The sequence below is a fragment of the Engystomops pustulosus genome, chromosome 6 (assembly GCF_040894005.1).
Source record: "Engystomops pustulosus chromosome 6, aEngPut4.maternal, whole genome shotgun sequence".
Lineage (NCBI taxonomy): Eukaryota > Metazoa > Chordata > Amphibia > Anura > Leptodactylidae > Engystomops > Engystomops pustulosus.
Window position 1 is genome coordinate 20367240 of NC_092416.1, and position 25641 is coordinate 20392880.

General features: G+C 45.8%; 1 protein-coding gene and 1 non-coding gene across 2 annotated transcripts in view; one reads left to right on the forward strand and one right to left on the reverse strand.

Moving 5' to 3' along the window:
* The window catches only part of SCN1B (sodium voltage-gated channel beta subunit 1), a 52296-nt gene extending 36297 nt beyond the window's left edge, over positions 1-15999 (forward strand). The window contains exons 3-7 of the mRNA XM_072155087.1: positions 1979-2145; positions 3669-3906; positions 3984-4125; positions 13715-13813; positions 14993-15999. Of these exons, the coding sequence (XP_072011188.1) occupies positions 1979-2145; positions 3669-3906; positions 3984-4125; positions 13715-13781 (614 nt within the window). The 3' untranslated portion in view covers positions 13782-13813; positions 14993-15999. The remainder of the gene's footprint in view (positions 1-1978; positions 2146-3668; positions 3907-3983; positions 4126-13714; positions 13814-14992) is intronic.
* A 7987-nt stretch (positions 16000-23986) lies between these two features.
* Positions 23987-24101, reverse strand: LOC140066408 (U5 spliceosomal RNA). The gene has a single exon (XR_011848254.1). It is a non-coding gene; the product is annotated as a U5 spliceosomal RNA (small nuclear RNA).
* Positions 24102-25641: the final 1540 nt, after the last annotated feature.

The window sequence follows — 25641 nt, forward strand, 5'->3', positions numbered from 1 at the left end:
GTCCTCCCATCTCACACACAGACTGCTCCCTCCAGTCCTCCCATCTCACACACAGACTGCTCCCTCCAGTCCTCCCATCTCACACACAGACTGCTCCCTCCAGTCCTCCCATCTCACACACAGACTGCTCCCTCCAGTCCTCCCATCTCACACACAGACTGCTCCCTCCAGCCCTCCCATCTCACACAAAGACTGTTTCCTCCAGTCCTCCCATCTCACACACAGACTGCTCCCTCCAGTCCTTCCATCTCACACACAGACTGCTCCCTCCAGTCCTCCCATCTCACACACAGACTGCTCCCTCCAGTCCTCCCATCTCACACACAGACTGCTCCCTCCAGTCCTCCTATCTCACACACAGACTGCTCCCTCCAGTCCTCTCATCTCACACACAGACTGCTCCCTCCAGCCCTTCCATCTCACACAAAGACTGCTCCCTCCAGCCCTCCTATCTCACACACAGACTGCTCCCTCCAGTCCTCTCATCTCACACACAGACTGCTCCCTCCAGTCCTCCCATCTCACACACAGACTGCTCCCTCCAGTCCTCCCATCTCACACACAGACTACTCCCTCCAGTCCTCTCATCTCACACACAGACTGCTCCCTCCTCCCATCTCACACACAGACTGCTCCCTCCTCCCATCTCACACACAGACTGCTTCCTCCTCCCATCTCACACACAGACTGCTCCCTCCAGTCCTCCCATCTCACACACAGACTGCTCCCTCCAGTCCTCCCATCTCACACACAGACTGCTCCCTCCAGTCCTCTCATCTCACACACAGACTGCTCCCTCCAGTCCTCCCATCTCACACACAGACTGCTCCCTCCAGTCCTCCCATCTCACACACAGACTGCTCCCTCCAGCCCTCCCATCTCACACACAGACTGCTCCCTCCTCCCATCTCACACACAGACTGCTCCCTCCTCCCATCTCACACACAGACTGCTCCCTCCTCCCATCTCACACACAGACTGCTCCCTCCTCCCATCTCACACACAGACTGCTTCCTCCTCCCATCTCACATACAGACTGCTCCCTCCTCCCATCTCATACACAGACTGCTCCCTCCTCCCATCTCACACACAGACTGCTCCCTCCTCCCATCTCACACACAGACTGCTCCCTCCTCCCATCTCACACACAGACTGCTCCCTCCAGTCCTCCCATCTCACACACAGACTGCTCCCTCCTCCCATCTCACACACAGACTGCTCCCTCCAGTCCTCCCATCTCACACACAGACTGCTTCCTCCAGTCCTCCCATCTCACACACAGACTGCTCCCTCCAGTCCTCCCATCTCACACACAGATTGCTCCCTCCAGTCCTCTCATCTCACACACAGACTGCTCCCTCCAGTCCTTCCATCTCACACACAGACTGCTCCCTCCAGTCCTCCCATCTCACACACAGACTGCTCCCTCCAGTCCTCCCATCTCACACACAGACTGCTCCCTCCAGTCCTCCCATCTCACACACAGACTGCTCCCTCCAGTCCTCCCATCTCACACACAGACTGCTCCCTCCATTCCCCCCATCTTACACACAGACTGCTCCCTCCAGTCCTCCCATCTCACACACAGACTGCTCCCTCCAGTCCTCCCATCTCACACACAGACTGCTCCCTCCAGTCCTTCCATCTCACACACAGACTGCTCCCTCCAGTCCTCCCATCTCACACACAGACTGCTCCCTCCATTCCCCCCATCTTACACACAGATTGGATGCAATCTACATAAAAAATAAAGGAGTATTCACATCATACATTTTGGCTGCCATCGTTCGGCACGTTTGGTGATGATTTTGTATAAATGACAGGATATAAGATACAACATGAGGCCACCCGACCACCCAACGTGTGACCATGGTCTGGAACCGGGGCCCTAGAAGCTTCAAGATGAACCAAACCCAAGTGACCAATTCTCATTCCTGAGTGCAGGATATTAACCCTTTGTGTTGCCTTTTCCCTGCAGCGTACACCTGCTGGTCCGGCTGCGTGGAGGTGGAATCAGAGACGGAGGCCGTTGCCGGGAATGAATTTAAGATCCGGTGTATTTCCTGCAAGAAGCGAGGAGAGACGGTCGCCAAAACCTTCACAGAGTGGTTCTTTAAAGGGGAAAACATGGACAAGTTTGACTTGGTGAGTGATCCAAACCTGAGACATCACTGGCAGGGGCGCTGCGGGGGTCGTATCCAAGATCCAATACATACACATCAGTGCCGCAATGTCCGTAGGGACCACTCCTCTACATAACTCCCAAAACTCAAACACAGGAGACATCCCTCCCTCACCCCTCCAGTGACTGCAGGACGAGTCCTCCATCTTCTCCATCAGGTCCAGCATCACCAGGTCTCCTCCCTGTGGAGATATTATGATCCTCATGGTCCCTCACCCCCAAATCCTCCTAACAATAACCCATATACACTCACCGGCCACTTTATTAGGTACACCATGCTAGTAACGGGTTGGACCCCCTTTTGCCTTCAGAACTGCCTCAATTCTTCGTGGCATAGATACAACAAGGTGCTGGAAGCTCCTCAGAGATTTTGCTCCATATTGACATGATGGCATCACACAGTTGCCGCAGATTTGTCGGCTGCACATCCATGATGCGAATCTCCCGTTCCACCACATCCCAAAGATGCTCTATTGGATTGAGATCTGGTGACTGTGGAGCCATTTGTGTCCAGTGACCTCATTGTCATGTTCAAGAAACCAGTCTGAGATGATTCCAGCTTTATGACATGGCGCATTATCCTGCTGAGCCATCAGATGTTACAGGGGACATTGTGCTCATAAAGGGATGGACATGGTCAGCAACAATACTCAGGTAGGCTGTGGCGTTGTACCAAGGGGCCCAAAGAGTGCCAAGAAAATATTCCCCACACCATGACACCACCACCACCAGCCTGACCCGCTGATACAAGGCAGGATGGATCCATGCTTTCATGTAGTTGACGCCAAATTCTGACCCTACCATCCGAATGTCGCAGCAGAAATCGAGACTCATCAGACCAGGCAACGTTTTTCCAATCTTTTACTGTCCAATTCGATGAGCTTGTGCAAATTGTAGCCTCAGTTTCCTGTTCTTAGCTGAAAGGAGTGGCACCCGGTGTGGTCTTCTGCTGCTGTAGCCCATCTGCCTCAAAGTTGGACGTAGTGTGCGTTCAGAGATGCTCTTCTGCCTACCTTGGTTGTAACGGGTGGCGATTTGAGTCACTGTTGCCTTTCTATCAGCTCGAACCAGTCTGCCCATTCTCCTCTGACCTCTGGCATAAACAAGGCATTTCCGCCCACAGGACTGCCGCTCACGGGATGTTTTTTCTTTTTCGGACCATTCTCTGTAAACCCTAGAGATGGTTGTGCGTGAAAATCCCAGTAGATCAGCAGTTTCTGAAATACTCAGACCAGCCCTTCTGGCACCAACAACCATGCCACGTTCAAAGGCCACAAATCACCTTTCTTCCCCATACTGATGCTCGGGAGAACTGCAGGAGATTGTCTTGACCATGTCTACATGCCTAAATGCACTGAGTTGCCGCCATGTGATTGGCTGATTAGAAATTAAGTGTTAACGAGCAGTTGGACAGGTGTACCTAATAAAGTGGCCGGTGAGTGTATTAGAATATAAGTATAAGTAATGTATTTTGTCCTCCCCCCAGATCCTCCTGTACCAGTACCCACAGATCAGCGTGGTAGACGATCGCTTTGTGGGGCGGCTGAAGTGGAACGGCAGCAGTCACTCGGAGGACCTGCAGGACATGTCTGTGGTCATCACGAACGTCAGCTTCGACCACGCGGGGACCTACATGTGCAGCGTCAACCGCACCCTCATCTTCGAAAGCCACGAATACAACACAAACGTCACCAAATTCGTGGACGTCACAGTAGTGGAGAAAGGTCAGTGACAGAGGACACAGATTCCCTGCAGCTTCGGCAGTGATTGGAGAGCTCACCTGTTGTTGTGTCCCCTGCAGGTAACAGGGACGTCGCCTCCATAGTGTCAGAGATCATGATGTACGTCCTCATCGTGGTGCTCACCATATGGCTGGTGGCCGAAATGATCTACTGCTACCGCAAGATCGCCGCAGCCGGGGAGGAGGCCGCCCTGGAGAACGCGTGAGTGCCTGTGTATACAGGATAGGAGGAGTAGTACTGTGCCTGTATATACAGGATAGGAGTAGTAGTACTGTGCTATATATACAGGATAGGAGAAGTAGTACTGTGCTATGTATATACAGGATAGGAGGAGTAGTACTGTGCTATATATACAGGATAGTAGTAGTAGTACTGTGCTATATATACAGGATAGGAGAAGTAGTACTGTGCTATGTATACAGGATAGAAGTAGTAGTACTATGCTGTGCTGTGCCCAAATATACAGGATAGTAGTAGTAGTACTGTGCTATATATACAGGATAGTAGTAGTAGTACTATGCTATATATACAGGATAGGAGAAGTAGTACTGTGCTATGTATACAGGATAGAAGTAGTAGTACTATGCTGTGCTGTGCCCAAATATACAGGATAGGAGTAGTAGTACTGTGCTGTGTCCATATATACAGGATAGGAGCAGTAGTACTGTGATGTGCCCATATATACAGGATAGGAGTAGTAGTACTGTAATGTGCCCATATATACAGGATAGGAGTAGTAGTACTGTGCTGTGCCCATATATACAGGATAGTAATAGTAGTACTGTGCTGTGCCCATATATACAGGATAGGAGTAGTAGTACTGTGCTGTGCCCATATATGCAGGATAGGAGTCGTAGTACTGTGCTGTGCCCATATATACAGGATAGGAGTAATAGTACTGTGCTGTGTCAATATATACAGGATAGGAGTAGTAGTACTGTGCTATGTATAAAGGATAAGAGTAGTAGTACTGTGCTGTGCCCATATATACAGGATAGGAGGAGTAGTACTGTGCTGTTCTCATATATACAGGATAGGAGTAGTAGTGCTGTGCTGTGCCCATATATACAGGATAGGAGTAGTAGTACTTTGTTCTAACCATATATACAGGATAGGAGTAGTAGTACTGTGCTGTGCCCATGTATACAGGATAGGAGTAGTAGTACTGTGCTGTGCCCACATATACAGGATAGGAGTAGTAGTACTGTGCTGTGCCCATGTATACAGGATAGGAGTAGTAGTACTGTGCTGTGCCCATATATACAGGATAGGAGTACTAGTACTGTGCTGTGCCCATGTATACAGGATAGGAGTAGTAGTACTGTGCTGTGCCCATATATACAGGATAGGAGTAGTAGTACTGTACTGTGCTCATATATACAAGATAGGAGTAGTAGTACTGTGCTGTGCCCATATATACAGGAAAGGAGTAGTAGTACTGTGCTGTGCCCATATATACAGGATAGGAGTAGTAGTACTGTGCTGTGCCCATATATACAGGATAGGAGTAGTAGTACTGTGCTGTACCCATATATACAGGATAGGAGTAGTAGTACTGTGCTGTGCCCATATATACAGGATAGGAGTAGTAGTACTCAGCTGTGCTCATATATACAGGATAGTAGTAGTAGTACTGTGCTGTGTCAATATATACAGGATAGGAGTAGTAGTACTGTGCTATGTATACAGGATAGGAGTAGTACTGTGCTATGTATACAGGATAGGAGTAGTAGTACTGTACTGTGCCTATATATACAGGATAGGAGTAGTAGTACTGTGCTGTGCCCATATATACAGGATAGTAGTAGTACTGTGCTGTGTCAATATATACAGGATAGGAGTAGTAGTACTGTGCTATGTATACAGGATAGGAGTAGTAGTACTGTACTGTGCCTATATATACAGGATAGGAGTAGTAGTACTGTGCTGTGCCCATATATAAAGGATAGGAGTAGTAGTACTGTGCTGTGCTCATATATACAGGATAGGAGTAGTAGTACTGTGTTCTGCCCATATATACAGGATAGAAGTAGTGGTACTGTGCTGTGCCCATATATACAGGATAGGAGTAGTAGTACTGTGTTCTAACCATATATACAGGATAGGAGTAGTAGTACTGTGCTGTTCCCATATATACAGGATAGGAGCAGTAGTACTATGCTGTGCTCATATATACAGGATAGGAGTAGTAGTACTGTGCTGTGCCCATATATACAGGATAATAGTAGTACTGTGCTGTGTCAATATATACAGGATAGGAGTAGTAGTACTGTGCTATGTCTACAGGATAGGAGTAGTAGTACTGTACTGTGCCTATATATACAGGATAGGAGTAGTAGTACTGTGCTGTGCCCATATATACAGGATAGGAGTAGTAGTACTGTGCTGTGCCCATATATACAGGATAATAGTAGTACTGTGCTGTGTCAATATATACAGGATAGGAGTAGTAGTACTGTGCTATGTCTACAGGATAGGAGTAGTAGTACTGTACTGTGCCCATATATACAGGACAGGAGTAGTAGTACTGTGCTGTACCCATATATACAGGATAGGAGTAGTAGTACTGTACTGTGCCTATATATACAGGATAGGAGTAGTAGTACTGTGCTGTGCCCATATATACAGGATAGGAGTAGTAGTACTGTGCTGTGCTCATATATACAGGATAGGAGTAATAGTACTGTGCCTATATATACAGGATAGGAGTAGTAGTACTGTGTTCTGCCCATATATACAGGATAGAAGTAGTAGTACTGTGCTGTGCCCATATATACAGGATAGGAGTAGTAGTACTGTGTTCTAACCATATATACAGGATAGGAGTAGTAGTACTGTGCTGTTCTCATATATACAGGATAGGAGTAGTAGTACTGTGTTCTGAACTTATATACAGGATAGAAGTAGTAGTACTGTGCTGTGCCCATATATACAGGATAGGAGTAGTAGTACTGTGCTGTACCCATATATACAGGATAGGAGTAGTAGTACTGTGCTGTGCCTATATATACAGGATAGGAGTAATAGTACTGTGCTATGCCCATATATACAGCATAGGAGTAGTAGTACTGTGCTGTGCTCATATATACAGGATAGGAGTAGTAGTACTGTGCTATGCCCATATATACAGGATAGGAGTAATAGTACTGTGCTGTGCCCATATATACAGGATAGGAGTAGTATTACTGTGCCTATATATAAGGGATAGGAGTAGTAGTACTGTGCTGTGCCCATATATACCGGATAGGAGTAGTAGTACTGTGCTGTGCCCATATATACCGGATAGGAGTAGTAGTACTGTGCTGTGCCCATATATACAGGATAGGAGTAGTAGTACTGTGCTGTGCCCATATATACAGGATAGGAGTAGTAGTACTGTGCTGTGCCCATATATACAGGATAGGAGTAGTAGTACTGTGCTGTGCCCATATATACAGCATAGGAGTAGTAGTACTGTGCTGTGCCCATATATACAGTATAGGAGTAGTAGTACTGTGCTGTGCCCATATATACAGGATAGGAGTAGTAGTACTGTGCTGTGCCCATATATACAGGATAGGAGTAGTAGTACTGTGCTGTGCCCATATATACAGGATAGGAGTAGTAGTACTGTACTGTGCCCATATATACTGGAAAGGAGTAGTAGTACTGTGCTGTGCCCATATATACAGGATAGGAGTAGTAGTACTGTGCTGTGCCCATATATACAGGATAGGAGTAGTAGTACTGTGCTGTGCCCATATATACAGGATAGGAATAGTAGTACTGTGCTGGCCCATATATACAGGATAGGAGTAGTAGTACTGTGCTGTGCCCATATATACAGGATAGGAGTAGTAGTACTGTGCTGTGCCCATATATACAGGATAGGAGTAGTAGTACTGTGCTGTGCCCATATATACAGGATAGGAGTAGTAGTACTGTGCTGTGCCCATATATACAGGATAGGAGTAGTAGTACTGTGCTGTGCCCATATATACAGGATAGGAGTAGTAGTACTGTGCTGTGCCCATATATACAGGATAGGAGTAGTAGTACTGTGCTGTGCCCATATATACAGGATAGGAGTAGTAGTACTGTGCTGTGCCCATATATACAGGATAGGAGTAGTAGTACTGTACTGTGCCCATATATACTGGAAAGGAGTAGTAGTACTGTGCTGTGCCCATATATACAGGATAGGAGTAGTAGTACTGTGCTGTGCCCATATATACAGGATAGGAGTAGTAGTACTGTGCTGTGCCCATATATACAGGATAGGAATAGTAGTACTGTGCTGGCCCATATATACAGGATAGGAGTAGTAGTACTGTGCTGTGCCCATATATACAGGATAGGAGTAGTAGTACTGTGCTGTGCCCATATATACAGGATAGGAGTAGTAGTACTGTGCTGTGCCCATATATACAGGATAGGAGTAGTAGTACTGTGCTGTGCCCATATATACAGGATAGGAGTAGTAGTACTGTGCTGTGCTCATATATACAGGATAGGAGTAGTAGTACTGTGCTGTGCCCATATATACAGGATAGGAGTAGTAGTACTGTGCTGTGCCCATATATACAGGATAGGAGTTGTAGTACTGTGCTGTGCCCATATATACAGGATAGGAGTAGTAGTACTGTGCTGTGCCCATATATACAGGATAGGAGTAGTAGTACTGTGCTGTGCCCATATATACAGGATAGGAGTAGTAGTACTGTGCTGTGCCCATATATACAGGATAGGAGTAGTAGTACTGTGCTGTGCCCATATATACAGGATAGGAGTAGTAGTACTGTGCTGTGCCCATATATACAGGATAGGAGTAGTAGTACTGTGCTGTGCCCATATATACAGGATAGGAGTAGTAGTACTGTGCTGTGCCCATATATACAGGATAGGAGTAGTAGTACTGTGCTGTGCCCATATATACAGGATAGGAGTAGTAGTACTGTGCTGTGCCCATATATACAGGATAGGAGTAGTAGTACTGTGCTGTGCCCATATATACAGGATAGGAGTAGTAGTACTGTGCTGTGCCCATATATACAGGATAGGAGTAGTAGTACTGTACTGTGCCCATATATACTGGAAAGGAGTAGTAGTACTGTGCTGTGCCCATATATACAGGATAGGAGTAGTAGTACTGTGCTGTGCCCATATATACAGGATAGGAGTAGTAGTACTGTGCTGTGCCCATATATACAGGATAGGAATAGTAGTACTGTGCTGGCCCATATATACAGGATAGGAGTAGTAGTACTGTGCTGTGCCCATATATACAGGATAGGAGTAGTAGTACTGTGCTGTGCCCATATATACAGGATAGGAGTAGTAGTACTGTGCTGTGCCCATATATACAGGATAGGAGTAGTAGTACTGTGCTGTGCCCATATATACAGGATAGGAGTAGTAGTACTGTGCTGTGCCCATATATACAGGATAGGAGTAGTAGTACTGTGCTGTGCCCATATATACAGGATAGGAGTAGTAGTACTGTGCTGTGCCCATATATACAGGATAGGAGTTGTAGTACTGTGCTGTGCCCATATATACAGGATAGGAGTAGTAGTACTGTGCTGTGCCCATATATACAGGATAGGAGTAGTAGTACTGTGCTGTGCCCATATATACAGGATAGGAGTAGTAGTACTGTGCTGTGCCCATATATACAGGATAGGAGTAGTAGTACTGTGCTGTGCCCATATATACAGGATAGGAGTAGTAGTACTGTGCTGTGCCCATATATACAGGATAGGAGTAGTAGTACTGTGCTGTGCCCATATATACAGGATAGGAGTAGTAGTACTGTGCTGTGCCCATATATACAGGATAGGAGTAGTAGTACTGTGCTGTGCCCATATATACAGGATAGGAGTAGTAGTACTGTGCTGTGCCCATATATACAGGATAGGAGTAGTAGTACTGTACTGTGCCCATATATACTGGAAAGGAGTAGTAGTACTGTGCTGTGCCCATATATACAGGATAGGAGTAGTAGTACTGTGCTGTGCCCATATATACAGGATAGGAGTAGTAGTACTGTGCTGTGCCCATATATACAGGATAGGAATAGTAGTACTGTGCTGGCCCATATATACAGGATAGGAGTAGTAGTACTGTGCTGTGCCCATATATACAGGATAGGAGTAGTAGTACTGTGCTGTGCCCATATATACAGGATAGGAGTAGTAGTACTGTGCTGTGCCCATATATACAGGATAGGAGTAGTAGTACTGTGCTGTGCCCATATATACAGGATAGGAGTAGTAGTACTGTGCTGTGCCCATATATACAGGATAGGAGTAGTAGTACTGTGCTGTGCCCATATATACAGGATAGGAGTAGTAGTACTGTGCTGTGCCCATATATACAGGATAGGAGTAGTAGTACTGTGCTGTGCCCATATATACAGGATAGGAGTAGTAGTACTGTACTGTGCCCATATATACTGGAAAGGAGTAGTAGTACTGTGCTGTGCCCATATATACAGGATAGGAGTAGTAGTACTGTGCTGTGCCCATATATACAGGATAGGAGTAGTAGTACTGTGCTGTGCCCATATATACAGGATAGGAATAGTAGTACTGTGCTGGCCCATATATACAGGATAGGAGTAGTAGTACTGTGCTGTGCCCATATATACAGGATAGGAGTAGTAGTACTGTGCTGTGCCCATATATACAGGATAGGAGTAGTAGTACTGTGCTGTGCCCATATATACAGGATAGGAGTAGTAGTACTGTGCTGTGCCCATATATACAGGATAGGAGTAGTAGTACTGTGCTGTGCCCATATATACAGGATAGGAGTAGTAGTACTGTGCTGTGCCCATATATACAGGATAGGAGTAGTAGTACTGTGCTGTGCCCATATATACAGGATAGGAGTAGTAGTACTGTACTGTGCCCATATATACTGGAAAGGAGTAGTAGTACTGTGCTGTGCCCATATATACAGGATAGGAGTAGTAGTACTGTGCTGTGCCCATATATACAGGATAGGAGTAGTAGTACTGTGCTGTGCCCATATATACAGGATAGGAATAGTAGTACTGTGCTGGCCCATATATACAGGATAGGAGTAGTAGTACTGTGCTGTGCCCATATATACAGGATAGGAGTAGTAGTACTGTGCTGTGCCCATATATACAGGATAGGAGTAGTAGTACTGTGCTGTGCCCATATATACAGGATAGGAGTAGTAGTACTGTGCTGTGCCCATATATACAGGATAGGAGTAGTAGTACTGTGCTGTGCCCATATATACAGGATAGGAGTAGTAGTACTGTGCTGTGCCCATATATACAGGATAGGAGTAGTAGTACTGTGCTGTGCCCATATATACAGGATAGGAGTAGTAGTACTGTGCTGTGCCCATATATACAGGATAGGAGTAGTAGTACTGTACTGTGCCCATATATACTGGAAAGGAGTAGTAGTACTGTGCTGTGCCCATATATACAGGATAGGAGTAGTAGTACTGTGCTGTGCCCATATATACAGGATAGGAGTAGTAGTACTGTGCTGTGCCCATATATACAGGATAGGAATAGTAGTACTGTGCTGGCCCATATATACAGGATAGGAGTAGTAGTACTGTGCTGTGCCCATATATACAGGATAGGAGTAGTAGTACTGTGCTGTGCCCATATATACAGGATAGGAGTAGTAGTACTGTGCTGTGCCCATATATACAGGATAGGAGTAGTAGTACTGTGCTGTGCCCATATATACAGGATAGGAGTAGTAGTACTGTGCTGTGCCCATATATACAGGATAGGAGTAGTAGTACTGTGCTGTGCCCATATATACAGGATAGGAGTAGTAGTACTGTGCTGTGCCCATATATACAGGATAGGAGTTGTAGTACTGTGCTGTGCCCATATATACAGGATATGACTGGTACCGTAAAACTGTTCTGTGCTCGTACATAAAGGATAGGAGTAGTACAAAAATTCCCTCTCATCTTACAATAGTTGAGGCTTGTGATAGATAAATGAAATAGAATTCAGAATTCAGGAGTCTTGAAATTCCCCTTGAAATATGATGAATCACAATCACATAACCCACAGACACTGTATAACCTACCTCTAAAAGAGTGAGGAAATCAGGCCATACCTTTTTGAGGCTAACTGAGTATATTTGATGGTGAGCTTTCGAGAATACTAGTTCTCTTCGTCAGACATGAGATGAGACATCATGTCTGTCGAAGAGAACTAGTATTCTCGAAAGCTCACCATCAAATATACTCAGTTAGCCTCAAAAAGGTATGGCCTGATTTCTTCACTCTTCTTCTGCTCTCCATGGCTAACACGGTACAAATCTACACTCCTAGTAACCAACCTCTATACATCTGTAAGTGTTTAGCACCATCTAGTGTCCATGACCAGCAGTGCTGCCTCAAAAGAGGATTCATCATCCGACCGTCCAGTGCAGAAAATAAACAAGCCCTTAAAGGCTTTCCAACTATTTATGATCAATCTAGTTGATTGATACAATTGTTGCAAAAACATCTGGATTATGATACATACCCTAAATTGTATTTAATGAACATTAAACCTTGAACATCATTTCATTCAGTTTTTTTTTAAACTTGAAATAGATTTCAAAGTTTTCATAGATTTATTGGGGCAGATTTACTTACCCGGCCCATTCGCGATCCAGCGGCGCGTTCTCTGCACAGGATTCGGGTCCGGCCGGGATCTATGAATGTAGTTCCTCCGCCGTCCACCAGGTGGCGCTGCTGTGCTGAAAATCATCTCAACGCGCCGGAATGCACCACCTCGGACCAGGTGAAGGTAAGCGCTTCCCAAGCGACACTTTTTCGGTTTTTAAATGCGGCGTTTTTTCCAAATACGTTGGGTTTTCGTTCGGCCACGCCCCCGATTTCCGTTGCGCACATGCCGGCACCGATGCGCCACAATCCGATTGCGTGCGCCAAAATCCCGGGGCAATTCAGGTACAATCGGCGCAAATCGGAAATATTCGGGTAACACGTCGGGAAAATTCGAATCGGGCCCTTAGTAAATGACCCCCCTTGTGTCAGATGTCGTTCCAGAGGTCAGAGATCCAAATCCTCTGCAGAGACACAGATGCACTTGTTATATTTCTATCTATCTGTCTGCAGTCACCACTAGAGGGCGCTCATGAGCTTGATATTATTGTGAAACTGAGAATCCAACCACTATGGGGCTCATTAACTAAGGGCCCCGTGGACTGCACTTTCGTCGGATATCCTGACTATTTCCATTTTGCGCTGATGGGACAGGGAATTGAAAGGGGATTTTGACACACACTATTGGATTTTGGCGCAAGGGGGGAAGGGCCATCGGTCGATCCGACAGATTTGGACAAAACGCGGGATTGCACTTAAAAATTGTGTCGCAAGCCAAGCACTTACATGCACCAGGAAGAAGATGGTGAACTCTGTCGGACCTGAGCGGGGAAGAGACACATGCAGGAAATCGGGTGCACGATCTTCATGATTTGCACCAGAGTTATTCCTCGTCGGACACTCCGGATCGGGGATTGCGCAGGGACCGGGTAAGTAAATGTGCCCCTATGTGCTCATGAGCTCCCCCAGGTGGTGACAGCAGGTGGCACCTGAAATTTGCACGTGATTTGGATCTCTGTACCAGGGTAATGGAGCCCACTTTAAATATATATTGGAACAATACCACGCATAATTTTGGCCGTATCATATAATAATATAATATAATTTTACTCCCTTCATGGTGACCTACCTACTTAATAATATGATTTTATGATAATAATTTTTGATTTATTTTTTTCTTCTTCTTCCACAGTTCAGATTATTTAGCAATAACCTCAGAAACTAAAGATAATTGCCTAGGAGTGCAGCCACAGGAATAGTAGGACCCAGGACAGTGACACAGGCAAACCAGGTAAGTGGCCAGGAGTGTACCTCTGGGGTGCACACATCCTACCCAGGACCCACAGGGGAGGACACCTATATTGTAACTGCCACATAACTAATGGGTGCTGTTAGACTAACGCCATGAGGTTGCAGGTCACGTTACACTCAAATCTATAATGTTTTAGTATTTAACTGTCTGCCTTTTGCAATTGCTCCAAAAGTGATAACTTCCTGCGCATGCGTGGGAGACACATCTGCGTGAAGCTTACTCACTGCACTTGCTCCTGCCAGTAAATCAGTGAAACCGAGGTTTATATACCATGACACATTGCACATGTGTGTAGCTAACATCCATGAATGCATTAGGACTGGATGCCTTCACATCTTGCGCATGCGCATTAGTCACATCTCCCATGTAAATGATAGTCCTAGAGGTAATTGGGATAGTCCTAGGGATAATGGGGTGTCTCTGAACACCGCCTAAGTTATGGAGCACTACCCATATCCTTCTTATCTACTCTCTGGCTTATCTACTTCTCTAGCATTGGCTGTTGTCAGTTCCTGTGCATGCGCAGTGGACACATCTCCCATGTAAATTATAATCCTAGAGTTAATTGCAATACCCCTAGGGTTAATAGGGTGTCTCCATACACCTCCTAAGTTATGGAGCACTACCCATATCCTTCTTATCTACTCTCTAACATTAGCACTGGCTGTTGTCAGTTCATGTGCATGCGCGGTAGACACACTTAAGATCTTGGCTGCAAACATGTAGCCAAGTGTATACTCCTTAGCTTCACCGCTTCACTGTGGGGCACCTGTATGGTGGTAGATGGTAGAGATGGCAGCACAGGACGCTGTGAGGGATTGCAGAAGTAAATGTTAATTTTTTTTAAGCAGCTCCCTCCCAGCCACCAAGGTTAATTTTTTTACGGTCTTGGACAAATCCTTTAAATATATAGGTCAAAATTTAATAACCTCCCCCCCCCCCCCCCCCCCACGTATTTGCAGATTTCCTCCCATTCATTAGATCTAATTCTCATGTGTATGTTTTTTGTGCAATTTCTACGTCATTTTTTCTGGCGTAGATTTGAAATCCACGCTATTGTTCCCCATTTCCCCAAAATTCTGGGATATCTAGAGGGGAAAAAACTTGACCTAAAGAGTTTGAGTCGACTTTAACAGATCCCTTTAATTTTGTCCACAGCTGGAGGAAACGGATGAAGCCAGGAGCAATGTAACCACTGATGGGAGGACCGAAAACTGTAACGGGTGACTCACAAGCCACCGCCAACCCCAAACGCCACCCCCCCCACCCCCCCCAGGAGAGCTCCGAGATCTATTCCATGTCGCTTTTTATACCAAACAAAGCAGAAGATGCGGAAAAGACAGGGAATTTTCCGGGTCACACACACAAACATATGCAATGCTCCTTAGCTTCATCATTGCTTCCTCACCAGCAATGAAGGCGTTAAGGAAAATTTACCAAAAATGCTTCCACGGAGAGGTAGACTTGTTTTATTTCATGATTTCATTTGCTGCGTTGCTTTTGCTTTGAATTTATTTGTAGGTGTAGGTACGAGAGATATTCTCAATGATCCGGAATTCAAAAATTGATACATTTATTTTAACACATAGTATTCGGAATGCAGAAGCGCAGTCTTAAAGGGGCATGTCTACTATTCCCTGCATGTTGCTCCGATCCTTTTCTTTTCTGCTGCTGCAAAAAAAAATTCCTCCAAAAAGCGCACCTACTCTTGTATTTACCATGGGAAAGGGGGGGTTTACTCTGAAAATATTGTCAAACAACATGCTGCAATGTGGTCTGGCACCCGATGGGTTAAACCCCTGCACATTCGAAGCTTTAATCGATCGCCAACGCTCAGGACGGCACGAACACGGGAGACAACCATTGGCCAAAAACATATGGAGAGGACTCACTTGGCTCTGCTGTTCCGGCTTCTGCCATGGATTCTGGAGGGGGCGACATTATGAATGTGAACTACTTAACCTGGGGTGCAATCCAAGTGTGGCTACCCGACTCCTGCTGTGTACTGGGTCTGAAGCTCGGGGATGGAGGGGTTAAATGACTTTTTAATCAAAGCATGTTATTTATTTTGTAATACAGAAGAAAACTAAAAAAAAAAAAAGAGAATAAAATTAGATTCTATTATGTATGATTGATAGAGGAAGGTGTGAGGAGGCTGCTGCGCCCCCCCGTGAGGCTTGAGAGTCCTAGGCTAAAGGTGCTGAACAAATTTTATCCATAAAACCCTCAAAATATCTACTTCATACAGCAGAAAATATGAATTTGTGCACTAATAATTCCTTCCACTAGGTGGAATAGCTCTCACGTGTTTTCCAACAGCGCTCCATGTGGTCAGGAAGGGTATTACAAGTAACATCTAAGAATTCAGGTTAAATAGCAGGGAGGGAGTTGGGGATTGGTCCGGCTTAAATGGACAAAAGTTACAAGGGAAGTGGTTGATTATCTAAATATGAAGAAGTCGTTATATTGAGTGATCGATTCTTGGTTTATTAAAGGTCCCTTCTTATTCACAATCTATTGTTGCCCTTCATTCTACTCACAGGAGTCTAGGTATGTACACTGGAGAGCTGCTCCTTTTCTGACCATGACCTTGCAGGACCATCATATGGTTACTTATGGGATGAGAATTATAGTGGGGGTCCCCTTGTTGGGAAAAATCGGAAAAATTCCAAACTCGGTCCTTGGTCCAGTGGTGGCGAACCTATGGCACGGGTGCCAGAGATGGCACTTGGAGCCCTCACTATGGGCACCTGCGCCATCACCCCAGCGCAGAGTTCGCCAGACAGGACTCAAGGCCTCGTGCAGTCCCAGGACCCTAGCAGGAAGCTACAATGATAATCCAAACTTCTTCTCCTTCCTTCCACTGTATTGGTGTCCTCAGGTGCCTATACAATCCTGTGACAGAGCAGGGAGTCATAAGTTGCGGCTTAAATTGTCGCATCGGCACTTTGTGAAAAATGCCTGGGTTTTGGTTGTAGTTTGGGCACTCAGCGCCTAAAACGTTTGCCATCACTGTCCTAGAGGGTAACTCATGATCTGCTGATGTTTTTGGATGAAGCAGTGATTGTCCCTGCGTGTCAATATTGACAGTTGTATCTAATGTAACCACTTGTGATCCGGAATAGGGGTATGTGGCTTATTTTGAGAACATCTTCCTCTCTAGTGACCTCCCTGGACCTTCCATGTCAACTAAAGCTGTTCAACCGGTGGAAGGGCCGTATCACATAGCTCGTATCAAATTTGGAGATTTTAGCTAACCCTTTCCGCTCCTGAAGCCTCATGGAGGACCGGGCATGCCGTGACGACCTTCCTCAGTAGCATATGATTTAGTAGGGCTACTGCGTAGCCGCCAATTCTGTATGATGCATGCTGACTCTTACTGTACCAACAAGCTGCAGCCTTGCATAGCAAGCTTCTACTGTCTTATTGTGCCTGCTTCCCAACCCCTTCCTGCACCTGCAGGGGGCGTCATTCCTGGAGATGAAGGGGTTAAACCTGTCCGTCTGTCCTCACCCGCTGATAATCCCCTGCTGTAAAACGCCATCTCATCATCATCATCTTCATCATCTTTTATCCTCATGTTACAATCTTTTTTAATTTATTACTTTGCATTCTTTTTCATTATTTTATTTTTAATTTTTTTTTTTTTTTTTTTTGAGGCTGGGAAATTTGCGGACCGTGCTGCGTTTCTTTAACTTTAGTTTTTATTTTTTATGGACTTTTTGCTTTTTTTTTTTCTAAATAAAAAATACTCTATTTATTTGACTGAGATTAATAAAGAGAACTGACTATATAATAATTCGATGAGGAGTTTATATGGTGGTTGTCGTGTGATTTACTTACATGTTGTGTGGGGTTGTGGGATAGGTGCTAGGCCAGCAGTACTGTGTAGTACTTACCTCTCTACCTACAGCAGGCAGAGGTGCACCATGAATTAGGCAAGTTGAGCCTCTTGCCTCAGGTGGCACCATCTGCAGAAAGATGGGGGGGGCGGCATCAGGGGCCGCAGTCACCTGATACAAAGTAGGACCTGGCAATGTATAGACATTAAAACATGACTATACGTACAGACCAGCAGATGGCTTGTTTTACTGTGCTTACTCAGACATAGGTGTCATAGACCAACGAGTCATGCACTGAGCTAGCCTCCAGCAACAGGCAGGAGGGAGATGGACAGCTTGTCTCCGGCAACACCCATAGGTTTCCTCTCTAGGTCACTACACTCACGCCTTCTACCGGTCACAAGGGGGATCAAGCCCCATGGAATGGACATGGTAGCAGGATGTCCCACCACTTCATAAGGGATGAGGCAATGAGGTGAGGGGGATTATCTTTGGGGACGGAGGACTTGCCATTTGCCTGTTTTCAATGGAAGAAGTGGGACTTGTCTGTTGTCGGTGGTGAATTTTATGTAGTCAGTAGGGGAGGGGGATAGTGCCACTATTGTCAGTGAGGAGCTTGTGAATAATGGGAGATATGGACATATAAGGGTGGAGGGCAAAGAATGCTCACAATGCAATGTATATCCCTGTATTCTAGTAGCCGCTTGTTATCTATACTGGGACTCGTTCACTTAGAAGGGTGAATCAGTCTTTAATAACAGCCCTCCACATGCCGTCCTCGACAAAATTAGAACATGTACCTATTTTGTTTTTGTGGATTACGGACAGCACTTGTCCATGTGCATATAGAAGACAGATGTATAATGTATGAAGTGATGTATCTATATCAGCACTTGATTATAATATAGGTTGTTTGAGCGGAAGCCTGGGGCCCACACCTACTAGGGGGCCCATGCTCACCCAAATCTCCCACCAAATTTTATACTAAGAAATTCTTGTACATCTGTACCTGCTCTCAATACACATGTACACAAAAGCCATTTGAGAACCTTTGAAGGTCCTTCCAAGGTCCTGAAACTGCAGTTTGAAGCAGCAGAAGGGGCAGATCCTCCATTCCCCAAGAAGCTGATTCTAGTCCCATATGTAGGAAGTGATTCCAGACTTGTTGGCCATAATATTCATACAGCCCAGGGCCCATGGTGGTCTTACTCCGCCCCTGGTCTTCATACATGCACCATGTCTGGTTGTACAGTCGCTCTACCTGATACTCCTTCATACATTCACAGCTCTGCTGCAGTAGTAAGAGACTTGATTTACTTGCTGGGGATCATAAATTGTCTTTCTGCTGCAGATTTTTTTCCACAATGTGACTGTCATAGATCCCATACACTACACTGCTACTGTATTACACTGCTGATTACCCGTACAGGAATACCACATGGCAAATCTGCAGGTTAGTCTTATAGTTATGTCATGTGGCCCAGCCTTCCTGCTGTGTCTGTAATGGTTGGGGGGGGGGGGGTACAGTATGTATCATTTATCTTATACCCCATAAATATGGCCTGTAAAGTACTGCATAACCCAGACTACAAAAAGCATCACCTTACTCAACACTGGCAGTAAATAAGTCATCATTTCAAATGTGGACAAATTAGGCAAAGAAGCCACAAAATAAGAGGTCCTGATTAGAGATGAGCGAGCACTAAAATGCTCGGGTGCTCGTTATTCGAGACGAACTTTTCCTGATGCTCGAGTGCTCGTTTCGAATAACGAGCCCCATTGAAGTCAATGGGAGACCCGAGCATTTTTCAAAGGGACCATGGTTCAGGAATAAAATTTAATTGAAAAAGAATGTCTTCTGATAAGTTAGCAGATGTACGGAAACATCTGCAATCTATTCTTCACTGTTCCGCGCGTATATTATCTCCCGACAAGTTATCAGATGTGAAGAACAGTGAAGAATAGAATAAAAACAGTGAACACAGTGAACACAGGATCATTTAAGTGAAAAACGCAGTGAAAAACACAGTGAAGAATAGATTGCAGATATTCTGCACATCTGCTTACTTGTCGGGAGATACGCTGTCCCGGGATCCGCTCCTCTTCTTCCACTGAAGTCTCCCCGTGCTGCCCGATGTCTCCCCCGTGCTGCCCGATGTCTCCCCCGTGCTGGCCGATGTCTCCCCCGTGCTGGCCGATGTCTCCCCCGTGCTGGCCGATGTCTCCCCCGTGCTGCCCGATGTCTCCCCCGTGCTGCCCGATGTCTCCCCCGTGCTGCCCGATGTCTCCCCCGTGCTGCCCGATGTCTTCCCCGTGCTGCCCGATGTCTCCCCCGTGCTGCCCGATGTCTCCCCCGTGCTGCCCGATGTCTCCCCCGTGCTGCCCGATGTCTCCCCCGTGCTGCCCGATGTCTGCCCCGTGCTGCCCGATGTCTCCCCGTGCTGCCCGATGTCTCCCTCGTGCTGCCCGATGTCTCCCCGTGCTGCCCGATGTCTCCCCCGTGCTGCCCGATGTCTCCCCCGTGCTGCCCGATGTCTCCCCCGTGCTGCCCGATGTCTCCCCCGTGCTGGCCGATGTCTCCCCCGTGCTGGCCGATGTCTCCCCCGTGCTGGCCGATGTCTCCCCCGTGCTGCCCGATGTCTCCCCCGTGCTGCCCGATGTCTCCCCGTGCTGCCCGATGTCTCCCCCGTGCTGCCCGATGTCTCCCCCGTGCTGCCCGATGTCTCCCCCGTGCTGCCCGATGTCTCCCCCGTGCTGCCCGATGTCTCCCCGTGCTGCCCGATGTCTCCCCGTGCTGCCCGATGTCTCCCCGTGCTGCCCGATGTCTCCCTCGTGCTGCCCGATGTCTCCCTCGTGCTGCCCGATGTCTCCCCGTGCTGCCCGATGTCTCCCCCGTGCTGCCCGATGTCTCCCCCGTGCTGCCCGATGTCTGCCCCGTGCTGCCCGATGTCTCCCCCGTGCTGCCCGATGTCTGCCCCGTGCTGCCCGATGTCTGCCCCGTGCTGCCCGATGTCTCCCCCGTGCTGCCCGATGTCTCCCCGCTGCCCGATGTCTCCCCCGTGCTGCTTGATGTCTCCCTGCTGCTTGATGTCTCCCCGTGCTGCTTGATGTCTCCCTGCTGCTTGATGTCTCCCTGCTGCCGTTCCGTGCGCATCTCCCGACAAGTAAGCAGATGTGCCGAACATCTGTAATCTATTCTTCACTGTGTTCTTCACTGTCTTTTTCACTGAAATGATCCTGTGTTCACTGTGTTCACTGTTTTTATTCTATTCTTCACTGTTCTTCACTGTGTTTTTTTAATTAAATGCTCGATCTCGAGCAGGGGAAATACTCGTCCGAGCAACGAGCCGTTTCGAGTACCTTAATACTCGAACGAGCATCAAGCTCGGACGAGTATACTCGCTCATCTCTAGTCCTGATCCATTACCGCTCATTCGGTAATTTTGCAACTTCTAGACTTACGTACAACTTCACGTTCTACTGTACAAAGCTTCAAAACTTTGTCTAATAGCGACAACCAGTGGTCATTTGGGGTAATACACATATAAATCAACCAGTAACGTACACTTAGGGTACACACAGTCCTATTTTATTTAACCCCTTTCCGAAGCTAGCTGAGTCCTCGTTGCATATTGCAACAAAGACTTACCGATAACACACATGATCGGTGCTGGCTTCAGAAAGATGGTGTGCATCGTCGCTCCCCCGCGTTGGGGCACGGCAATCCGTTGCTATGCAGCCTCAGGTCTTCCGAAGACCTGAGGCTGCCTCGTTTTAACCCTTACATAACAATGTGTGATTTGCACACATCCCCATATGCTGCCATACAGTAGTATGCCAGCATATGATAGGATCAATCAGACAACCTAGGGTTAAAAAAAATATATATAATAAAAAACCTAAAAATTCAAATCACTCCCCTTTCCCCAGAACTGATATAAATATACACATTAGGTATCAACGCGTCCGAAAATACCAGATCTATCAAAATATAATAGCGGTTTAACCTCGTAACGCAAAATAGCACCAAAAGTAGAAAACGGTACTTTTTTTGCCATTTTGAAGAATATAAAAAATCCCTAAAATGTCATGAAAACAGTCCTAAAAATGATAACATTAAAAATGTCATCAAAAGTCGCAAAAAATGACACCAGCCACAGCTCCGGACACTAAAGTATGAAAAAGTTATTAGTGCAAGAATATGACAAAATCAAATAAATAATTTTTGTACAGGAGGCTTTAATTTTTGTAAATGTATGAAAACATTATAAAACCTGTGCAAATTTGTTATCCCCGTGATCGTAGCGACCCAAAGAATAAAGTAGACGCGTCATTTGGGACGTACAGTGAAATCCATAAAATCCAAGAAAACGGTGCGTTTTTTTCACCAATTTCACTGCATTTGGAATTTTTGTTCCCGCTTCCATGTACACGGCATGGAATATTACATACCATCACTATGAAGTGCAATTTGTTACACAGAAAACAAGCCGTCACACTGCTCTGTACAGGGAAAAATAAAAAAGTTATAGATTTTTGAAGGAGGCAAGAGAAAAATGAAAACGCAAAAACGAAAAACTAGACTTCATCTACATCTTCACGTTCTACTGTACAAAGCTTCAAAACTTTATCTTGTAGCGACATCCAGTGGTCGTTTTGGGTAATACACTGTTGAGATGTGGGGTCTTCTGGCCGTTAAATAAATAAATCTTTACTCGGGCTTCAGGTCCAAAGAAAAGGCTTGCATTTATTTCCACAAAAATAAAATGTACAGAACAAAAACACAGATTATTCAGGGGTCAGGTTGCAGCTACCTTGGAACGAGCCGCTACCTTGGAACGAGCCGCTACCTTGGAACGAGCCGCTACCTTGGAACGAGCAGCTACCTTGGAACGGGCCGCTACCTTGGAACGGGCCGCTACCTTGGAACGGGCCGCTACCTTGGAACGGGCCGCTACCTTGGAACGGGCCGCTACCTTGGAACGGGCCGCTACCTTGGAACGGGCCGCTACCTTGGAACGGGCCGCTACCTTGGAACGGGCCGCTACCTTGGAACGGGCCGCTACCTTGGAACGGGCCGCTACCTTGGAACGGGCCGCTACCTTGGAACGGGCCGCTACCTTGGAACGGGCCGCTACCTTGGAACGGGCCGCTACCTTGGAACGGGCCGCTACCTTGGAACGGGCCGCTACCTTGGAACGAGCCGCTACCTTGGAACGAGCCGCTACCTTGGAACGAGCCGCTACCTTGGAACGAGCCGCTACCCTGACCTAGAGACAATCCATGTACACACAGGTATCATTAAATACCCAACCATTTCCCTTCTTAAAGGGATACACCCCTGGGTTGCACCTTTAACAACAAACATCACACAAAGATATATTTCTTACTTAATATGTATAACACCACAATACAATATAATACACAATATAAAAATAAAGGGGAGTTTACAACATACACAAAGTAACCAAAGTAAGAAATACAAACATAAACCGCATGGCTTCAGCTCTGCATCACCTGGCAGTAATCAGGTGCAGCTATATAACCCCAGCTCACCCTCTGCTCAGGTTTTGCACACACACAGGTAAGATCAGGTGATGCTGAGTGGTGACTGCTGAACTGGTTTGTCTGGTGAAACAACAGTGGACAGAGACAGAGGTTTGCTGGCCAGCAGGAGGAGAAAAAGAAGAAAAGTTACAAACACACAGACAGACAAACAGTTCACCATTCACCCCTCAACATACACATATAAATTAACCAGTAACCTACACTTTGGGTGAGTAGTTAACATAGTCCTATTTTATTTAAATGTACAGTATTCTATCTGCAGAGAGGATGTACACGGTTTTATTCTTGCTTCTTGTATAGACCTTTATATAAAAGTTTCAAGATAAAACCCTCCCCCCCCACACACACCATAACGGACATAGATTATACCAATGAAAAACTTCCCCAAACAAATTCCAACAATTCTATCATATCAGAAAATCCAATAATAAATCTAATATCATGCATGGTCCAATGTTCTGGAGCACTTTACTTTTGGACCAATTATGAACCAACTAAACTTCCGTAATCTAGACAATAAACATTATGTGGTCAAAACGAAATGTTACAACTTGACATAAGATTCATCAGGATTCCTCCTTAGTGTCTTTTCAGGACGTCTTTGGTTTCCTCCAGCACCGCTCTGATTCCTGAGGATCTGCACTGGAGATCTTATAGAGATCATAGCCGATGCTGAGACTCTCTGAGGTCCATCGTTGCTCCATCTGAGAAGGTTGGTTTCTATCTTTGACCATGTGAGGGAAGCCCAGCGTGCGCCAGGCATCAAAAAATTAGTTGGAACTCATAATTGTTCCTCTCCACGGAAATCTTTAGTAAAAGGCGAAAGATTTTTGCGTTCTGAAGAGAAACCAGAGTATACCTATAGAGAGGAGAGGGCATAGCACAGGATCCGGGCTCCACTCACTGCACTCATGGAGAGGACACGACCTGTGTACAAGTGGTGAATATTACCCATCCCCCGGCACCTTGTATCTGACCTGATACTAAACGTCACAGTGTTACATATTTCCTTTAATATTTGTAGACGAGTTCTGATTGTGGAGAGGCTGCGGATGCATCCTGGGTAACAATGCAAATCAGAGGGAAGCTCGTCACAGCGTAGGAAGTGGTCACAGCAGCTCCGAGCTTCTACAGAGAAGGCGGGAGATTCCTGCAGTGATCGCTCCTCCTATGGTGGAGGGGGAGATGCATCTGGTCTCAGCAGAGAGAAGACATCGGGGGCTGGGAAAGGCTCCAGGAGAGGATCAGCCGAATAAAGAGCAAGTGGTATATATGTCCTCGGAGAAAGGGGGGGGGGGAACAAACTTTTACGGAACAAACTTTTAGACTATGGGGTAAGTGGATGGACACTCGGGGTCTACCTTCACAGGCTTTGCAGCAATGTAGAGCAACATTGTAATATCAACTATGGGTGATTAATTAGATCAGTATCCAATCCTTGTTTTTTACTTCCCTGGACGATTGGAAGGAGCGATCTTTCTAGGTAATTGGGTCGGATGGTTCAGGGGTCGGGGTTGGACTGTTCTTTTATGTTTCTTTTGTATCCACTGTGTTTATATTGTCTATTGCTTTCCTGTGTATCCAAATGATGTGATAATTTGGTGTAACATGACTATTGTGCAGAGCCATTTACATGTCCATCGATTGTTTTATTTGTGAAACATTCAATAAAAATTATTAGAAAAAAGTTAAATATAAGCAAAATTTCAAAAAGACTGTGATAAGTCAGTTTGTCCCGTCTAACATAATGATGATGTACTTGATTACTTGTCACCTTCTTTGTTACAACTTAAAACTGAACTTATTGAAATAGAAAAAAAATACAATTCATCCTACAAAAAAAGAAGACCACATACAGCTGTAGCAAGAGAAAAAGAAAAAGTCACAGCTAGCGGATTGCATTGACAAGAAAAAATGAGAAATTGCCTGGGACTTGACACCTGGGACTGTACTGAGATCTGTACAAGTTGCAGGCATGGATGGATGAGGAAATCCAAGACAAGTCCTTATGCCTGTTGATTGACCTTGTTCACACAGTGTCTGCCATGCCAGCAGTGACATCAGGAATACCATTTTCAGGACTTTTTGACCATTTGACCACTTTTTATAAAAAATGTATGTGATGCAAAATGATGAAAAAGCAACATTTTCCATGCTAATCGTGAGCCCTGGAATAGTAATGTATAAAGTTCTGATGAGAGTGTGAATAGTCTTTGGCTTCTAAAGTCCCTCCTTATGGTGCTGCCTCACAAAACAAACAACCACAGCATAATACCAGGGGATGTCCCACTTTTCCCATCTGGAGGGGCTGGTGGAGGAAGCAAGACAAGAACTTTCCAGCACAGCTGTTCTCAGGGTCTCACGGACACATTTATCAAGAAAATCCGAAGCAAGGTA